This window comes from Helianthus annuus, chromosome 15 (genome assembly GCF_002127325.2).
Source record: "Helianthus annuus cultivar XRQ/B chromosome 15, HanXRQr2.0-SUNRISE, whole genome shotgun sequence".
In the NCBI taxonomy this organism is placed as follows: domain Eukaryota; kingdom Viridiplantae; phylum Streptophyta; class Magnoliopsida; order Asterales; family Asteraceae; genus Helianthus; species Helianthus annuus.
In genome coordinates, this window is record NC_035447.2 from 105,601,441 (window position 1) to 105,621,615 (window position 20,175).

Here is a 20,175-nt window from a genome sequence, read left to right on the forward strand (position 1 = left end):
ACTAATTTGTACACATGAGCGAAACCTATACATTAATCCCTAATCTTGATTTCCAAGCTCTAATCTAACTTATCTTGACCTAAGACTCAATGCAAACGTAGTCAACATACATTCCATGCATCAACAGTCAAGTTGCTTCGGCCATTGTGGCAGGATAGAGCTGATTTTTAGACAAGTGGGGTATTCATCAGAATTTCTGATAAACCACTTCATCAGAAATTCTGGTGAACAAATCATCAGAAAATCTGATGATCAGAATCGTTAGAAACTGATGATATTTCATCACAGATCCATCAGAAATGACATTCTCTGATAATCTTCTTCAGCTCTTGATCAACTTGTGATTCTTTGAAGTAGATGCTGTTCATTTCAGTTGTCCTATCCGATCTTCTTCTTCTTGTTGTGATCTTCAGGACTGTTGTCTTCTTCATTGATCAAGTTGATTATGATTTTCTTCAATACTTACAAATAAAGTTTCCTAACAGTATGCATTAAAGACTTGTATATTATATTATTTGCATTAAAAAGTTGTACTCTATATGTAAATGACTAAAATGCCCTCGTAGTTAATAGACTAAGTGGATGGTGTTAAAAAATTGGACTCAAATGGTTAAGAAAAGTGGCTATAGGGACTCAGGGCGTTAAACATTTTGATTTTGGACTCAAGTGGTTAAAACCCCTAAAATATAGGGACTCAAAAAGTAATTTACCCTTAAATTAATTACACCAAAAGTTTTCTTAGACCAAGAGTAAGACCATGTGTAGCGGTAAAGGAAGACCTTTGGACATTATCCGTCATGTGGCGGTCCAGTCAGCGATGGGGCATTATGGGACGTTTTTCTAAAATGTGTGTAGTGGGGATGTGGGCATTGTAGGACAGGGGTGTAAAGAATTAAATAAAAAACCATCAAAAAAAGTATTGGCCAAACAAAAAGAAGGATACCTGTGATTGGCCAACAAAATCTTGATCCGGCGTTCAATTTAGCACGCCTTAACCCAATTTTTGAAGAAAAACGCCCCCAGGGGCAGTGCACATGCGTTTTCGGGGCGTTTTTGAGGCAAATCACGCCCAAATACTGCCCTACTACGGGTGGTCTAATGAGCATTATAGGGGTGTGAATTGGTTTGATAATGCCCCCAACACCACCCATGTGGGTTTTATATGAGCATGAAGAGAAATGAACACTTCTAGTATAATGCCCAATTAGCCCTTTTGTAATGGTGTCACACCCTCAAAATCCACATGCAGGGTACTACCGCGAGGCGTGTGACTGACCAGGATCCAGCCACCAATTATATTGAACATTTAAAATAATAGTAATATAGTTCACCAATAATACGATTAATGACCATTAAAGTTTAAGCCCAAAAGTTCATAGGATCGAAACAACAGTTTGAGTAAGTAGCGGTAGCATAGGTAAAATAGTTTAAACACAAGTTCATAGTTCATAATTATTAAAGAACCCAACACGGGTTAAGACGTCCACTACACTTCCCCAAGCTGCAAGCTCCAAAGTCACTGAGTACCTGCAAAGCATGCAGTAGGGTGTCAACATAAAGTTGGCGAGTTCACGAGTTTGTCCAGTTTTAATTCCAAAAACTTGTTTAAGTAGTTAAATCACTCATTTATATCATGCCATGGGGAGCTACCCCATATGTAAGCTACTAAACTGCGTTATACCGAATACTCTGCGACCTCTGTTTGTTTGCCCCGCGTTGTCAATGTCTATCATCATTGACGGGTTTTGCCTGAGTCTATTAGTTCACGCCCGTCCTCAAAAGGCACGGGGTGAGGTTGGTGAGACTTAGATAGCGCTACCAACTAATAACCCGTTCGCCCGGCCCCGACGACTAATCGGTACCATGAGTAGGGACTTTCGTGATAGAGTTTCGTTTAGTCTTGCTTGTTGCATCAAATATAAATAGTAATTAATTGAGCGTCCCACACAAGGGGAGAAAAGTATGTTTGTACCCCACACAAGGAGGTAGCGTTGTTTGTATCCCACACAAGGAGATAGCGTTGTTTGTATCCCACACAAGGAGATAGCGTTGTTTGTTCCGTTTCCCAACCACCGGGAACGCATGCTTTTAGTAAAAGTTGTAAAATCACCTCGATTTGCTTGGCAAACACTTTACTTGGTTAGGTATGCTGGTCAACCATGTCCTATCATGGTTACCAGTATGGGTCAGGTTTGGGGACAAATAATTCACGTATATCCTACACGTATCTAACACATAGCATGCATGTCATGCTAGCATCATATAAGTTATTGGGCCTAGTCTAACACATGAACAGTTAAACAGTAATAGTAACACACAGTCCAAAAACATCACTTTAAATTATGCGGCCCAATAACTAAGTAAATCAGTCCAGTCGAAACGTCGTGGTCTCGACTCGAAAACAGCGGTTTCGAGTCGCAACCATAGGGTTTCGAGTCGCAACTAGATAGTCTCGAGTTGTGCATTTTTGAGTCGCAACGCTGAGGTCTCGAGTTAGGCTTTGAGTCGAGATCAGGAGATCTCGAATCGCAACCTGCCCGGTCTCGAGTCCCCTGTTGTGCGTTTGTCTGGCTTCGAGTTGTCACTGAGTGGTCTCGAGTCAAAACCACATGTTCTCAACTCACAACCACTGTGGGGATCCTTCTAGAACCTTATCCAACTTGTACGATCCAATCACATTTCCTTAACATGTTTTATCATACCGTATAATCACCAAATCAGATCAAATCAACATATTTCAAATATTTTCATATCATTCAAGTTGTTCTTCATTAGGGTTTTTTACATTTAATAAACAGGTTCATCCTAAACACATTCATATTAGCATATCATACATATTCAGTGTACAACTTATGAATATCATCAGTTCACCAACAACTAACACACATTTCTCGGAACATGTATACACATAACCTATATATCATGAACATCCTTGCATACTATCATCAAAACAACATTTGTCCTTCATTATCTAACGTAAATTAGCTTCATTAAACAACCCTAATGCACATTATTACCATCCACACTGTTTGCATATTATCAAAAAGGAAAAACACTGTTAATCATCAAACAAGTAGACACTTCTGTCATACCTAAACATTCACAACAAGCAAACACTTTTATCATGAAATCTTATGGTGATGGTTCACTAACCGGTAAATCAAGGAAGGATTGAGGATGCAAAGAATAGTAGGAGAGGACATCCAGAGATGAAATCACCGGCTGCCTTTACCGTTTTATTGTTGCCGTCAAAAGGAGGGGGAGGTGGTGTTTGTGTGTTAGAGTTTTTAGAGAGAGAATGGATAAGGAGAGAGAGAGAGGTAGAGTGAGGGAATGTTTTGGGGAAATGATGAGAGAATGATTGATGTCCAAACAAAAAGAATGTCGGCTGATTACATGGGTTTTATACCCACATTAGCCGCATACCCTATGTCTCGAGTGGGCTCGATGGTTGGGCCAGGTCACGTATGTGGGTGTAGCCCACTTATCAGCAAAAGGAGATCCCGAGTCGAGACCGGGTAGTCTCGAGTCAGAATCGTGGGTTTCGGTTCAACGTTCATTAAGTGCATATATATATATATATATATATATATATATATATATATATATATATCCTAACTAAATTATTTTTCGCACAATAGTTACACGTTAACATTTAATGAACATAATAATTAATCACAGATTTTCATTAACATATCCGTACAATACAGTAAAGTTGTTCAGGAAAACCCGAAGTGTCACATTATCCCCAAGTTTTAAGAACTTTCGTCCCGAAAGTTAGAGCGTAACCACTGACAAGCTAGTATGATGAAATGTTTTCGCGGGGTGTCACAAATGGGGCGATATATCACGGGTTAGCTAAGTCGCTGGAACCCTAAAAAGGTCTCGATTCGTTCATTGTCGACATGTGTTTCTTTAACGTTTGGCTTTAGATAACGGTCGTGAAACAATCAGAGCGTTTGCAGGGTAGTAACAACAACGATATCGTGTAATTGTTGTTACCCTAATTAACCTTTTGAATCGTGTTTCAGTTATATTAGGTATTGGTTTTTAGATGATTATGAACTGTAATAATAGAGTTAATTCCCTTTCAATGATTGACGTGTAGGAGACTAGGAGAGAGGGAGGATGGATCATGAAGTATCTGGTTTGTTTCTTCAATGTGAAAATTTACAGTCAGACTCGCTGCTACATAGTGTTCAAAAGGTTCATAATTCTCATTTTGTTTCGATCCTCAGGTCCTTTTGTTTATCTCTATCTTATACTTTGGCCATTTGACCGGCGTAACATGGGCCAGCCCATACCCACACAGAATTAGGGGGAACGGTTGCCGGAGGTGGTGAGGACTCATCGGAAGAGAGTACGGAGAGGGTGGCAGGTGGATGGTGGGGTGTGGTGGCAGGTGGGTGGGTGTTGGAGATGATTATTTATTTTAATATTTATTTAAGGTAAAAATGACTAAAGTACCCCTATGTGGGTTCAATTGGTCAGACTTAACTATGAAAATTAACTGAGTTAGGGTCAAATGACATAATGTGCAAGGGTTTGTAAACATCGAGTACGATTTTTGTACTTATTAAAGACAAAGGACACAGTTTGCAATAAGCAACATACATAAAGGACGATTTTTGTAATTTACTCTTAAATAATTAATCAAATTTTTATGTATATAGTAAGGGTAATTTAGTAATTTACATCAACTTGACTGAGCAAACTAACATACATTCACTCAAAAGATTAAGTGAGTAACAAATGAGTAAACCACATAAACATACATGCTATTTTAAAAAATTTGAGGACTAAAATTACAAATGGAACATCCGGTCAGTTAACTCTATGTTTTGATAAATGAGTTGGATGACTAGAAAAAAACGTTTATGGATAAAAAAACGTATATGGATAAGTTTCTCATTGACAAATTCCCCTGTACGGACTTGCTAACCCCAATCCCCAGTATATATAGATATGATTTTGCAAAATACATACTCGCATATTCACCAAATCGATTGATCAGAACCGGAATTGTACAGAATGGGAGGGTGTTTTTCCGACGTCAGCGGAGGAAAAGAGGCCGTCGGCGGTGACGGTGGTGGTGGTGGCGGTGGTGGTCATAACCTACAATATCAAAGAGGTCTGAGTAGCAACGTGGTTGTTAGTTCATCCAGTACGGCGGTAACGGATGAGGCTGTTGATCACTTCTATCTGTCCAAAGGTCTTCAACCGCTATACACTCGAATTGAGGTATTTGAATTTCTGTTGTTAGTTAGGTTACGGTTTGATTTAATGTGTTTAAACAGTAGAAATGGAAATAGTTAGGTTAATTTTATAGATATGTCTGCAATTGGTGTGTTAGGATGTGATTTGACAGTAATAACTTGAAATTCATGATAATGATTGTTTCTTTCCACACTTGAAAACCTTACATCAGAGAGCTCCCTAAAACTGTTGATACTAAGCTGTGTGGGGGAGCATACGCAAGGCGTGCCTCTTTCTTCGGTCGCAGGGGAAGTGAGTGATTTGGTTTGCCTATGTGCCACAAGCATATGCAAGCTGCACCCCTTTCATTAGGCGTATGTGAGGTGAGGGTGATGTGTACCAATTTGGGAAATTAGTTCATCACTTCATACTTTCATTGCTATCTAGAACATACATACTTGCCTGTTTATAGGCTTACCCTGCTACTAATTACTAAAGCTCGTATACCACTAAAACAGTTATCGTCTAACTATTACATTGACGCATCAAAAGGTAATTCAATAGTACTACTAACTACTAATCCACGTTGCTTTGGATAGCATGTGTGGATGTGCATACGTCAACCCCTCCCCCTCTTATGACTCCTTGTCCGCAAGTTGGGATTCTGAATGCGCCACTTGGTTCTTCGGGTGACATTGAGGTGTAACAAAGCACCATCGCAGAGGGCCAAGTACACCTGTCGTGGCGGTGGTCGGTTTGACTAATTCGATTTTAGCAGCGCGGATGGCTATGGTGGCAACATATGAACTGTTGTGGAAATAATTGGAATAAGGATGAAATTGGAAACGAAGGAAAGTGAGGAGCGACAAAGGATTCGTTGGGTGCGGGGGCGTTTGGAGAAGAAGTTGTGTTCCAGCTTTGGGAGTCCCGAATCAGAGAAGGAGGCGTGTGTGTGTTTGGGCTATGGGATGCCCGAAGAGCTTGAAGCTCAGTTATGCATGCAGAGTTGGTGTCGCGTTGCTCCAAGGCTTGCTCCGTACACTCACTGGTGGAATTTGTCCTAAATTTTATTATACTTCCATCCCTATCTAGAGCATAACGTACTTGCCTGTTTATTTCATTCCACAGACCATTTGCTTATTACCATTCACTTATTAGACATTATCAAAGTTTTCTTCTGTTGTTTTATTTTGTTATATAGTATATTCTATTACTCAACTGCTTTTAAGTTACAAGGTTCTGAACTACGGTGACCGAAATGAAATATCACTGTTTGTACATTACTAGGCGGAGTTTAAATCATTGGACCTTTTATGCTATGTTAGAGAATATTTCGGTAACATCATTTGTTTAGTAGATTATAAGTCAACTGTCAACCTGACTTTGGTTTCCATACCTGCAAGTCACCATAACATGATGGCGTTTGGTGGTTTCTGGGATGTAATATAGAAAATACTAGGTGCTTTTTGTTTGTTATAGCTTGATTAGGATCTTTTTGTTTTCATATTCAAAACGTACAACATATACACTGTCATCTGATATCAGTCACTTTACAATAACGTAGCCAGATTAATAGGAGATGTTGCCCCAGAGAATGTAGACGTTATTTCATCAAACTGAGCATGTCGAGTTCTATAAATTCAGGAAGTAGCTCGTTCCAAGCACTGATAGCTTTCTTTATATTTAGTGTTATAGCCGATAATAATACAACACAATACTGCGGGGAGCTAGTTTATGAGTCGAGGAATCACGTAAATAAGGGAACCACCAATAACCGAATATACATAAGTTTTAATAGTTAGGGGTAAACAGCATATTCTAAGGTTGCGTGGTGTCCAACAGTTAGGTGGGTGTTGTCCAACCGGATAATATATGAGTGGCTGAACTAAAAGCATCAAAATTTGGTGGGCAACCGAAGATACATAAGTTCTATAGTTAACTTCCGTTTTGCTCCCTCTAGTTTGGTCATTTTAACGGTTTTGCCCCAGTCATTTAAAAACGGACATTTTAAGTTCTAATTCTAATAAGCTCACCAAAATTTGGTAGGGGTTGAACAACCAAATGAGCGGTAGAGAAGGTTTTAAAAGATGGATCGAGCCCACAAATAAACCAGTGAGACTTTTCCATCTCACCAAGAAGTTGGTGGTAGTCACAGAAAGACTTAAACTGTTGGCCATAATAAAAAAAAGTTATTATTTTAAAGTTGTTGTAACAAGTTGCATAGGTTCTACATATCAAGGTTACAATTTTTTTTTGAATGGCAAGGAACAACGTGCCAACTACCATGACATTGGGCGCTGTGGCTAAGGTCGACTACTCGACTGCCGCCAGCCCCTTGGCTCTCCCAAATGCGCGGAAACCTGACCTCCACCCGCCCGAAGGCACGACAGTGGAATAATCGGTAAAACCTCGCCTCCCATCCAAAATGAACCGGCGCCGCCCGTATTCGCCCTTCACCCCGTAGAAAATAATGGGAAGAGTGGGAGTTGAACCTGGGTCTCAAGGAACACCAAGTCTTTCCCCAACACCTCCACCACAAACTCATTGGCACATATAAGGTTACAATTGAGGATAAATCATAATATCACAACAGTTTAAGGATAAATCAAATATAATCTTGTATTTAAAGATAATCACAACAGTTTAAAAACAATTTAAAACCTTTAACATTACGACGATTTACAATTGGGATATATACAAGGAAACGTAATCAAATAAAATCTTAAGAAATTATATACCTCAGTTTCATCGAAAGCTACGTGTAAAAGAACGCGCAAAAACATTCATTGTTCATTACCTTACGAAGTATATATTGTGATTGATAAAGACTCATTGGATATAATCGGTTGATCCGTCAGTTGAAATAGAATCGTATTCATCAGAATCGGTTGATCAATGGGAGGGTGTTTTTCGGATGTTAAAGGAGGAAAAGAGGCCGTAGGGGTGGGGGCCGGTGGTGGGCATAACCTACAACATCAAAAGGGTCCGAGTACCACCACCAACAACAACAGCAACGTTGTTGTTACGCATTCATCTAGTAAGCCACCAGATGAGGCTGTTGATGTGTTTTATCGGTCCAAAGGCCTTCAACCCCTCTACACTGTCATCGAGGTATCTATTATTTTATTCAACGTCTAGTTTGGGGGGCATTGTTTGAATCTTAGCGATCAGTTTGTTCTAACCTCTTGAAATTAGAATTTCAATTTCGATAACCTAGAAGCGTATTCAACTATTCAAGGGAGTGTTTGGACCAATTGGGTTGTGAATTGGAGAAGGAGATTAGGATAATTAGTCAATTTCTATAGTTAATTTTGTAGATATGTGTGCAATGGGTGTTACCGCTCGCATGTGTCTCTCTATATGAGGTGTTATTTCGCTATGTATGTTTTTATTTGACTCTTATTTCTGGATATGGTTTTGGAGTTGAGGGATTATACGGTGTAAGGTTGGTTTTTGTTGTGTGCAATGGGCATGTTAGGATAGCTCCTTATGTGATTTGACATCAAATTACAATCATGATCCCTAAAATCGTATGTGGTGCGCCTGTGGCAGCTTGACCATACGCAAGGCGCACCTCTTTCTTTTACGTTTTACTTTTGCTTTTGATATATTAAACAATGTTTTATGGTACATTCTATTACTCAACTTCTTTTAAGACTTGTAGGCGCCTTTATTGAGTTAGTTTCTTGGTTCCTTTATTGTGTTTCCGTTACTAGGAAGAGGTTAATCATTCATCGAAGTAGATTAGAAGTCAAAGGTCAACCTGACTTTAGTTTCCATACATGCAAGTCAACATAACATGATGGCAAACACAATTATCATATTCTTCTTGCTCTGTATTTTGTTGTTACTATGTTATGTGACTGACTCCTTGTTAATGAAATTGCAGCTATCTTTATCAGCTTCAAAATTACGTGATCTTGACATCATGTCCAAGGTACTTCAACTAGATCTTATTTTTAAGTATTCTTTTCATGTTAAGCCTTTTTCTCTGTCTTCCACTTCTCTTAATCTCTTTTAAGTATTCTTTATCAATTTTTTTTGATGTATACTTTACGTATTAACATCTTCTCCTGTTGTTTGTTTTGCAATTCTACAAACCTAAGAATATGTTTGACATTAAGCTTTTTCTTAAATGTAGAGCGACCCTATGGCAGTTGTATATGCCAAGAACAAAAAAGGAATTCTCGAGGAAGTTGGTCGCACTGAAGTGATCATGAACAGCTTGAATCCTATCTGGATTCAGAAAATCAGTGTTGTATTTCACTTTGAGATTGTTCAGCCATTGGTGTAAGCATCCCGCTAGTTTCTTAGTTGTTTATATCATTTGGTACAACACTGTTGGATATTTAGTAAACTATCTGCATGTGTCCGTGTTCATTTTCAGCTTCAAGGTGTATGATGTGGATACAAAGTATCATAATTTGTCAACGAAGGTTTATAAAACTTCTTTTAACTCTTAGTCGTTTTATTAGGGGTGGCATTGTTATCCCATGTACTTATAAATGTGTCGATTCGTGTTATTTTTACCTCTTAACTTGTCAAATAGTTCTTAAGGTCGAAGGCGTCTCAAATTATATATTAGTGCTTAAAAACTCATAAATCATTTGCAAAAACCGGAGTACTTTCAAAAGAATATAACTTTTGCATTCATATTTTACACACTGATAATTTATAAAAAGTTCAATAATTTCGCGTCTAACCAATTCTATCCATATTACTTGTTTTCACCCATTGCCCAACCTACCTGAACCACACATTTTTCCAACTTGGATTTTTTTGTTTGGGTGATTACCGTATGTGTTTAGGGCTGTAATCGAGCTGAGCCAGGTTGAGCTCGGGCTCGAACTCAAAAGAGCCAGCGCCGCTCGGGTCATTTATTTTATCGAGCTGTAAAGTCGAGCTCGAGCTTGGCTCGTAAAATGTCCGAGCCAAATCGAGCCGGCTCGTTAATTTTTTTAATTATTTTTATTTTTATACAAATATCAATAACATAAAAGCAAAAAAAAATACACATATATCTTTATGTATTTTTTTTATATTTCTAATATATAAAGACCGAAAGGCATATTAGAAGTATTATATGTATGTTTTTTGTTTATTTTCCCATATTTTATATGTTATTGACTAATTAAATTTAAAATGTTAACACTTCAACTCCATCCCACATATTTTTTTATTTATAAACGTTTAAAATTAAAATCAATCTATATAAAATAAAATAATTCGAGCCGGCTCGTGAGCTCACGAGCCGAGCCAGGCCCAGCTCGAGCTCGGCTCTTTACAACCGAGCTTTTTTCGAGCGAGCCGCGAGCTGCAAGCTTTTTGAACACCCCTATATGTGTTCCTCAAAGTTGTTCAGTCTTTTTATGTTTTAAATCATGTTTAATTATGTATGTATTGCACAGATGCTGGATCTAAAAGAGCAAGATTATGTTGGTGAAGCTAACTGTGTTTTGTCAGAGGTAAGTTTACTTGTAGTTCAATCGTTTTATGTTTTGAATCATGTTTAATTATGATCTAAGCTGATTCCAGTTCATCTGACATTTGGCAGATCATGACTCAACGAAGCCGAAGTATGACCCTCAAACTTCGCGGTAGAAACGGGCATGATGTCGGAAATCTGGGTTCAATAACCATTCGTGCTGAGGAAACCATTGCTTCCAAAATGGCCGTTGAGATGAGACTTCGATGTTCAAACTTGGATAATAAGGATCGATTCTCTAAAAGTGTAATTACTCTAACTGAAAGTGTAATAAAGCCATGGTCAATTTGATCATTAGAATCTGTTTTCAATTCTATTATTTTTTACCTCTTTAGGATCCGTTTTTAAGAATCTCTAGGGTCGTTGAAACTGGAAGTCCAATTCCAATTTGCAAGACCGAAGTAGTGAACAACAATTTGGACCCTGTATGGAAGCCGTTGTGTATAAATACGCAGCAATACGTGAGCAAGGTGAAGTTGGCTAGTTTTATTCTTTTATATTTGCTGAAAATCATCCCTATATGATGCCGTATATTTTATTCTTTTTTTACAGGATAACCCTCTAGTTATAGAGTGTTTTGACTTCAATAGCAATGGCAACCACACACTCATTGGGTAATATTTTTATTGTTATTTTACTGTAGTTGCATAAATGACACATCTCTTTATAGTTATAAGGAAATAATTGTGAAAGCTTAACTAGATCTGAAATTATAAGGAATAATTGTGAAAGCTTTTATTATTTACAGTAAACTACAAACGTCAATTCAAGGTATGGAAAATCTTTACAAAGCAAAAGTAGGTGCAAATTTTGTCATTCCATCTTCTCGTCACAAAGATAATGAGAAGGTAAATTATGTTTATTTGTCGTAATACAATTTTCAAAGGGTTACTTAGCAGTGTTACACTCCTGCAGTTCTCTTAAAGTATTATATGATAAAATAATGTACCTTGCAAAAATGAAGCATTATAACCACAAAAAATGTGTCTAGATCATGTGTGAAGATTTCTTATGTTTACATTTTATATAGGTTCTCAAGGGTAAACTTTATGTGGAGGGATATGAAGAGAAGGAGTTGTATAGTTTTCTTGATTATATTTCTAGTGGGTTTGAACTCAACTTTATGGTTGCTGTTGATTTTACAGGCAAGTGTGCTTTAATTAATTACGCTAAAATGCGATATCTACTAATGGTTTCTTATTCTTCACAGCTTCGAATGGTGATCCTCGAAGCCCGACATCATTGCATTACATTGACTACTCTGGCCGCTTAAATGCATATCAGCAGGTTAGGTGGTCTTTTTTTCACTAGTTTATAAATACCGACTTAAAATCCTTTTGTATAGAGTTGGTAATTTTGACCCCATTACTTTTGAATTTGGAACTCTGTATGGTGTTTTTATGTTACATAGTGGAATTAGAGAATGCCTATTTATTAGCTTACTAGCTTATAAATCCGTGTACTACACAGGTTAAACATAAAAAAAAAATCTAGTTTGGAACCATGGGGCATTAATTTGAATCTTTTATTAATAGTTAGATATATGTATTTTTCTGATTCCAGGCTATCATGGAGGTTGGGGAAGTGATACAGTTTTATGATTATGATAAACGGTTTCCTGCTTGGGGTTTTGGTGGGAAACTATACGATGGCTCTGTATCTCATTGTTTCAATCTCAGTGGAAATGCTGGTAGTTTCGAGGTTGAAGGAGTACAAGGCATAATGGATGCTTATAAGAATGCATTGCATACTGTTTCTCTTCATGGGCCCACTTTATTTGGTCAAGTAGTCAACCAAGCTGCGGAAATAGCTGCTCAATCCCTCTCAACTAATCCCACCAAGTACTTTATCTTGCTAATCATAACGGTAAACATGTAGTAAAACAATTATATATACTCAATACTCATTTTATTTTTCTAAAATATATAAAATAATATCTTATCTTTTTAGGATGGAGTTCTTACTGATCTCCAAGAAACTAAAGACGCAATCGTCAGAGCCTCTGATCTGCCCCTTTCGATTTTAATCGTTGGAGTCGGTAATGCTGATTTTAAACAGATGGAGGTAAAAGTCACGCAAACCTTGTTTTGAGAGTTATGAGATAAAATAATTGTTGCTATCATATTTTACACTAGTTATGTATAAGAAATCTTGCACATTTTACCACTTCTACATATTACAAAAAGAACCGAATTACTTTTGTATTTTTTATGCACTACTAAGTTGACAGATATGATTATGTAGCAAAAATACTAGCAACAACCATGGATGTAAACAAATTGTCAAGCCACTTGAATATTGTCGTCTTTTAGTTACTTTTTCCTCCAAACGTCACTGTATGTGATTTACAACCCTAACGATACCATCTAACAGATTTTGGATGCTGATACCGGACCACGTTTGGAGAGCTCAACGGGACGAATAGCTACTCGAGATAATGTTCAGTTTGTTCCCGTGCGTGATGTACAGCGTAAGTAACTATAAAGTAATTTGTACACAGATTTCCGTGTTTATGTCAAAGGTATCAACTATCAAACGAGTTGAAAGTCACCGGAACTGTATTCTTTAAGTCATGCAACCGTTTATACCGTTCATAGTTGTCAATAGTGATCGTATCGATCGCTATAGCGCGCTACGTAGCGTATAGGTATAGTGTTGCTATTAGGGTTGTAGCGATGGATAGCGAGAATAGCGACATTTTTTTAATATAAATAGCAATTAAATATAGCTATAAAATAGCTGGATTTTAGGTAAATTAATTTTTTTTCTAGTGTATCGCTATTTATAAAATAGCCGCCCGCTATGTATCTTCGCTATATAGCATATATGTCGCTATTCGCTATTAACAACTATGATACACTCTAGTTTTACAAACATGAAATAATTTGGGAATAATTTGGTTTGTGTGCTCCACTCTAGTTTTGCAAACAGATTGTGTGCATGTTCACCGGTAAAGCTTGGTTAACCTAAATTTACGCGTTTTATTACCCTTGTGTAGATGGAGAGAGATCAATGGTGCAGGCTCTATTGGAAGAGTTACCGGGTCAATTCTTGACTTATATGAGAAGTAGAGATGTCAAACCACTCGGTATTGATGTACGCCAGACTCCTATTCCATCAGCTCCTTTAATCACTTGAATCTTGGTATCACTAGCCTCGACTCTCCTTGTTATTAGTCGAATGCGCACTAGAAAGCCCTAACCCCTTTTTTATGGTTTTTACAAAAAAATTGGATGGGTGTGAACTTTATGACGATTTACGACGTGGTTGGCACTAGAATTATTAAAAAAAAATCTTAAGACGTGAAATCCTGGGGTATAATGTGTGATCTCGATGATTGAAATGAGTAACCTATTGTTTGTTCCAGATAATTAAATGAATTGTGATATGATATATGAAAATCTATGTCAATGGACTGTGTATATTATGATTTTAGTGTTTGGGTTTAAGGCTACAAACGAGTTGTTAGATTATATTTATTTTATAAATAAGTTAATCTGTTAATGGATAAAAAAGAAAATAAAGTTATTAATGATAATTTCATTTCTTTAATCAAACATTTTAGAAGGTTGTATGAATACTTACAACTTAGTAACGAGGATGGATAGTCGGAAAAAAGACACAATGACATTATTAAAAAAAACACAATAACAAATAAAAAGATACAATGATTTAAACATTATCACAATAACAAATAAAAACATAATGATTTAAACATCATTAACATCATACCTACTAAATTCCACCAATAGCAAAACTAAAGTAGGGTTTGAGAAGGGTAAGATGTAGACAACCTTACATCTACCCTGTAGGAATAGAGAGACTACTTCCGATGAGTCCTCCAGTGAGACCTCCGGCTCGATAGTAGTTTCGCATCAAACCTTGGACCTAAGGTACATAACACTCAACAATCGGGACAAAGACCGATTGTTGCATGTACCCCGTGTCTTTCAACTATTAACGCCACCATATGATGGATGATTAGCCGTCTGTCGCCGTCGCTTTGACGCTATTTTCACAAAGTTAGTAAAATAACGTTTAAAGTTAGTGTAATTTCACTTTTGCCCCCCGAGCGTACACATATATACACAATGATTTATAGGAGAATTATAATACTAGCTAAAAATCCAAAAGTGAAAACCTAAAATATCATGTTGTAAAGTTCGACGAGATGGTTCTAATGTCGCTTGAAAATATTCCAACAGCCATCCACTTTCAAAGCCAAACACCTCCATCGTTTTCAAAGTTCAATAAAGTTATATCACATAACAAATCTGGGTTTGATATCTTCGTGAAACTATGTTTTTAAAGTTCGCTTTTAAAACCATCCACTTTCAAGAACGAACGCCCCACCGTTATTTGCCACCGCAACACGTGTTCCCCATCATAACGCTTGCTTGTGTGTTATTGCTTTCTTTATTGCATCGTAGCTTTAAAATGAATAATTCAAGGACCTATGTTTTCTAGTTGCCTTTAGAATAGTTATGTGCCTATTAATGATTCATTAGACGCTTATGGCCGAATGTGGCTTTGGAGCTAGGGGTTTCACTGGAAGCACCCTCTTTATCCTTTGGGATAGGATAAAGGTTTGCCTACATCCCACCCTACTCAGATCCTACTAGTAGCTAGCTATAGGTAGGATAGCTAGCTATAGGTAGGATTATAGTGTTGGCAATCAGGCCCAAGAATACGTACACAAAATTTGCTCTCAAGTCTCAACCAAGAACGACCCTTTCTGTTTATTATAAAACTTGACTCTACAGAATACATAGGCCATAACCATCTATTTATGCTAAAATAAGCATACTAATCCTATTCAAATACTTCTCTTAGTTATATGCATGCGACACGTTTTTACGCTTTAAAGAAGGTATTTACTGATACGAGTGCCAAACGCATATACAAAAGTTCACACCAACACACAATTTTTTATAAAAACCATTGAAGTCAATTAAAATCAAGCCTACTAAAAAGTGCTAGTTAAAGCTTTCTAGTACACACTCGACTAATCACAAGGATCCGGTGAAAGAGTAGCCTAGGGTGCATCAGTACCGAGTGGCTTAATATCTTTACGTCTCATATAAGTCAAGAATTGATCCGATAACTTTTCCAATAGAGCCTGAACCATTGATCTCCTTCCATCATTACTTGATCTCCCTCCATCTATACAAATTTTACAAAACACGCGAACTTAGGTTGAGGTGACAGAATGGGCTAGTGAGACACGTTCGGTAATGTGTCAAAAGAGGTCAAGTGGGGTTGAGATGAGTCAAAACCCTTTTTTTGTCCAACTTTTATATATATTTCCTAAATACAACAAAAGTAAGGGTCGGCGGTAATAGTGCTTCTCATTGATTGGAGGAAAGAGGCGACAAGGGAGATAGTGCCAGGCATCTGCCTGGTACTTCCCTATTGGCCCAATTAATTTATGATTTTATATCCGCTTTAAAATTACGATTTTGTCATCAGTTCAAAATTACGTACTTACCTCCAGTTAAAAATAAAATGACTCTTTTGCTCCCAGCTAAAATTTTCAATTTTGCCCCGCTTAAAGTTATAGTTTTGCCGTTAGTTTCCAATGGGGAAATAGTGTCACGCAGCTTCCTGGCACTCCCCCATTGGACCAACCAGTTAATTATTTTATACTCACTTTAAAGTTACGTTTTTGCCACCAGTTTAAAATTACGTTTTTGCCCTCAACTCAAAATAAAATTATGCTTTTGCTCTCAGCTCAAAATTACGATTTTGCTCTCGGTTCAAAATTACGATTCGCCCGCTGCTCAAAATTACGTTTTTGCCCCCCAGTTCAAAAATAAAAATATGTTTTCCCCCTAGCTAACAATTACGATTTTGTCCTCTGTTAAAAATTATCATTTTGCCCTGAGCTCAAAATTACGGTCTTGTCATCGTTTTAGTTTTTTTTTTTTTTTTTTCTAGCAAAACTATATGAGTGTTTTTTTAATTGGCTGAGAATTATTCGGCCATTGCCCCGCAACGCGGGCGGGACATCAACGAATTTATATAAACAATTAGTGTGTTAAATATAATTACTTGCATTCATTACTACAGAAAAAAAAAATCATTTTTGTAAATTCACACTATATTGCATTCATTACTAGAAAAAAAAAAAATCATTTTTGTAAACTCACACCATATAAGTGGTTGCATGACTTAGTACAGTTTTGGTGACTTTCCACTCCTTGAATCTCATTTGACATGTTTCTCAACCCGACCCATACATAACTAAATAGGTTGAAACTGATACCTTTGATTTAAATATAGTTTCTGTTTAGAAATTACTTTATAGTTACTTGCGATGTACATCATGCATGGGAAAAAAATGAACAATATCTCGAGTGGTTATTCTTCCCGTTGAGCTCTCCAAAGGTGGTCCCGTGTCAGCATCCAAAATCTGTTAGACAGCATTGTTTATAGATCACACACGCAAACACATGATATTGTCCAGGTGTGGTAGGTCGGATAACAGGTCAAAACGGTAATTTTGCATGGATCATGTAGAGATGACCCTAAACTCTTGTCCAGATTTCTTACAAATAATAGCAAAAGTTATGTTATCCAAATAATAATCTAACTCTCAAAACAAATACAATTAATGAATCTAACTTAGTTGGTATGACTTTTAACCATTTACCTTCATTTGTTTAAAATCAGCATCACCCACTCCAACTATTAATATTGAAAGGGGCAGATCAGAGGCCCTAACAAGTGCATCTTTAGTCTCTTGAAGATCGGTAAGAACTCCATCCTAACAAAAAAAAAAAAAAAATACAATTTAAAAATTTTATAACAACGAAAAGAATAATGCGTGTATATAATTGTTTTACTACATGTTTACCGTTATGATTAGCAACACAAAGTACTTGGTGGGATTAGTTGAGAGGGATTGAGCAGCTATTTTTGCAGCTTGGTTGATTACTTGACCAAATACAGTTGGTCCTTGAAGAGAGACGGTATGCACCGCATTTTCATAAGCAGCCTTTAGGCCTTCTACTCCTTTAACCTGCAAAATAACACTTGGAAATAAATCTATATTTTGCGTATAAGTGAGTTGAAAAATAGTACAAATGGCAAAACGGGTCAATATAGGGTTGGGGCAAAACGAAATGTGCAGGCCAAATAGGTTGGCCCAACCACAACAACAACTCTTTGTCCATTTTTAAGTCTTTGCATGTTAATATATACTTAGGGTGTGATAACGATTAATAAAAAAACATTCAAATTAAACACGGGTTATAAGAACTTTGTTAGAAACTTTTTCATATTTTACCCGTTTGACCTGCATTTCCATGAGAGATGCCTTCAATTACATGACCAATGAATAGAGTTTTACCTCGCTGCTACGAGCATTTCCACTCAAGTTGAAACAATGAGATACAGGGCCATCATCATCTACTTTCCCACCAAAACCCCAAGCGGGAATGCGTTTATTATAATTATAAACTTGTATGACTTTCCCAACATCCTTAATAGGCTGTAATCATGAAAATGCAAGTGGTATGAAGAGTCCTTAATGTAAATGTTAATAACCATGATCTACATTATAAACGAATAGATGTGGCTGAATGGAAAGGTCTGGGAACGAACCAACAAATTATAATGGATGATATAACATGACTCTTGAGCCCGAAACATCTTTTGTCCAGTTTTTTTTGTAACAATTATGTGCAGAATACGATTACAAAAAATAGATTTCTCGATAATGATTTAACTTTTTTTAGAATATGATCTACTTAGAGGGTGTTTGGGGTTGAGTGTTGGAAATAGATTATGCGTTTTGAATAATCAGAATCAAATAATTAACCGTAACAAAACGTGATGTTGAAAGATAGTGTTTGGATTTGATTATGTTGCTTGATACTATTTGAGTGTTTGGCAAATATATATTTAAAAAAATAAACAAGTGAAAATCCTTTTCTAAACGCAAATAATCAATTTTTGGAAAGCTGCGATTTGTTGTAGTAGGGGGGGGGGGGGGGAGCTTCTTTTGGAAAACTGTGTTTGTAACTTTCTAAACGCAAATAATCAATTTTTTATAATTTTTTTTTACCAAAACACTCAAAACTACGATTTCAAAACTCAATAATTTAAAAATCTCATTCAAAACTAACCCCAAACACCCTCTTAGTTTTATGCTCTGTTGTCAAGGCTCACCCAGGCGCGCGCCTAGGCCCACTTTTCAGGCCCAGCCCAGCGCGTCGCTTGAAAAGCCCCACTTTCAGGCCCTTAGGCGCATTTTCAGGCCAAATTCCAACGAAGTTCAGGTCAAAAATCATTTGAACATGTTTGAAACAATTATAAGAACCCTAAACAAGCCTAAAACATGTCTAAAATCCCTAAAACAATATTTTTATACTAAACAACTCGCCTAAAGAAAGCCCTCGCTTTTTAAGCGTCTTGCATTGAGGTCCAAGGCTCACCCTTTGCGCCTTGAGTGCGCCTTTGACAACTACGGTACCGATATTTATGGGTAAAACACCGGTAAATACCGGTACCAAACCGGGGATATATTCGGTACCGATACCGGTACCAATTTTCTCCGTATTTCAGAACGGGTACCGTGCTTATCCATACACTAATAATGTTTAGCACTATTAATCCTACTAACTCAGATATCTAAAATCAATTTTGCCATACCTGAATACTAGATCGACATGCCATCGAAAAGCACAATATCCCTAAGACCATGGGGTGTGGGGAACGTCCCACCCCGGCGCTGCCTCGTCCCCCTCGTCCCACACCGCCCCCCTTGGGCTCGTCGCGGCGCATCCGGCTTCACCATGCCGTTTGAGACGGGGCAAAATGTGGGCCACCCCATTAATTGTGTGTATTGTGGTGTGATAAAGTGGCTCCCTCAAAGCTAGTTTTATATATAAAAAATAAGGGGATGGTCCATCCTCCACACCCTTGAGTAGTCCCCAAGAGGATGGTCCTCCACCCTATGTGACGTGGCGCCTACGTGGCGGATAGTTCCCAAAGGTACTACCCAAACCATACCCCATGGTCTAAGATTTGCAATATATTATAACTCCCGCAAATTTAGAATCTGATATTTTGGTGTCGTTCGGGTATATTAATCAGGTTTTAGGTAGTCTTTTTTTTGTATATCATATTGTATCTGATAACGATCCTTATTGTAATTCGATTTGTCGGGTTTAGAACTTTAGATTATCTAGTTTTCGGGTATCAATGGATCAGGTTCCAGGTTGTTTGGCTTTGATAGATATCCGATTGCCTCTTAGCCTAGTGGCACCATGTGTTTATCCAAACCAAAGTGGTGTAGGTTCCAATTCGACGTAATGAGCAATAGGTGAATTTTACTCATTTTAGGGAAGTATGTGTTCGCTGTTCAAAAAGATTAACATAATCGAGCTACTTCGATATATCCAATCATCCGACTTCTATTAACCTTGAAGAGGTATGGTCCCCAATCACGAATGGACACGTGTCAAGAGAACCACACCACTCCAAGCTGG

General features: G+C 37.4%; 2 protein-coding genes across 3 annotated transcripts; one reads left to right on the plus strand and one right to left on the minus strand.

Annotated features, from left to right (window-relative positions):
• Positions 1-4,864: 4,864 nt before the first annotated feature.
• On the plus strand, positions 4,865-14,108 carry LOC110912088 (protein BONZAI 3). 2 transcript variants are annotated; one of them, XM_022156756.2, is made up of 15 exons: positions 4,865-5,241; positions 9,086-9,133; positions 9,338-9,486; positions 9,584-9,632; positions 10,605-10,661; positions 10,751-10,927; positions 11,017-11,151; positions 11,234-11,295; positions 11,430-11,529; positions 11,712-11,826; positions 11,892-11,968; positions 12,245-12,547; positions 12,632-12,745; positions 13,055-13,151; positions 13,680-14,108. In XM_022156756.2, the coding sequence occupies exons 1-15, from the start codon at positions 5,032-5,034 to the stop codon at positions 13,817-13,819; spliced, it is 1,833 nt and encodes a 610-aa protein (XP_022012448.1). In that variant the 5' UTR covers positions 4,865-5,031; the 3' UTR covers positions 13,820-14,108. The 2 variants fall into 2 exon arrangements, with proteins under 2 accessions (XP_022012448.1, XP_022012447.1); XM_022156755.2 differs by lacking the exon at positions 4,865-5,241 and adding an exon at positions 7,907-8,307.
• Positions 14,109-16,988: 2,880 nt separating this feature from the next.
• LOC118487508 (protein BONZAI 3-like) lies at positions 16,989-19,360 on the minus strand. Its single transcript, XM_035984403.1, has 5 exons — positions 19,337-19,360; positions 18,033-18,173; positions 17,538-17,702; positions 17,334-17,447; positions 16,989-17,093 (listed from the first exon to the last, which is right to left on the minus strand). The coding sequence occupies exons 1-5, from the start codon at positions 19,358-19,360 to the stop codon at positions 16,989-16,991; spliced, it is 549 nt and encodes a 182-aa protein (XP_035840296.1).
• Positions 19,361-20,175: the final 815 nt, after the last annotated feature.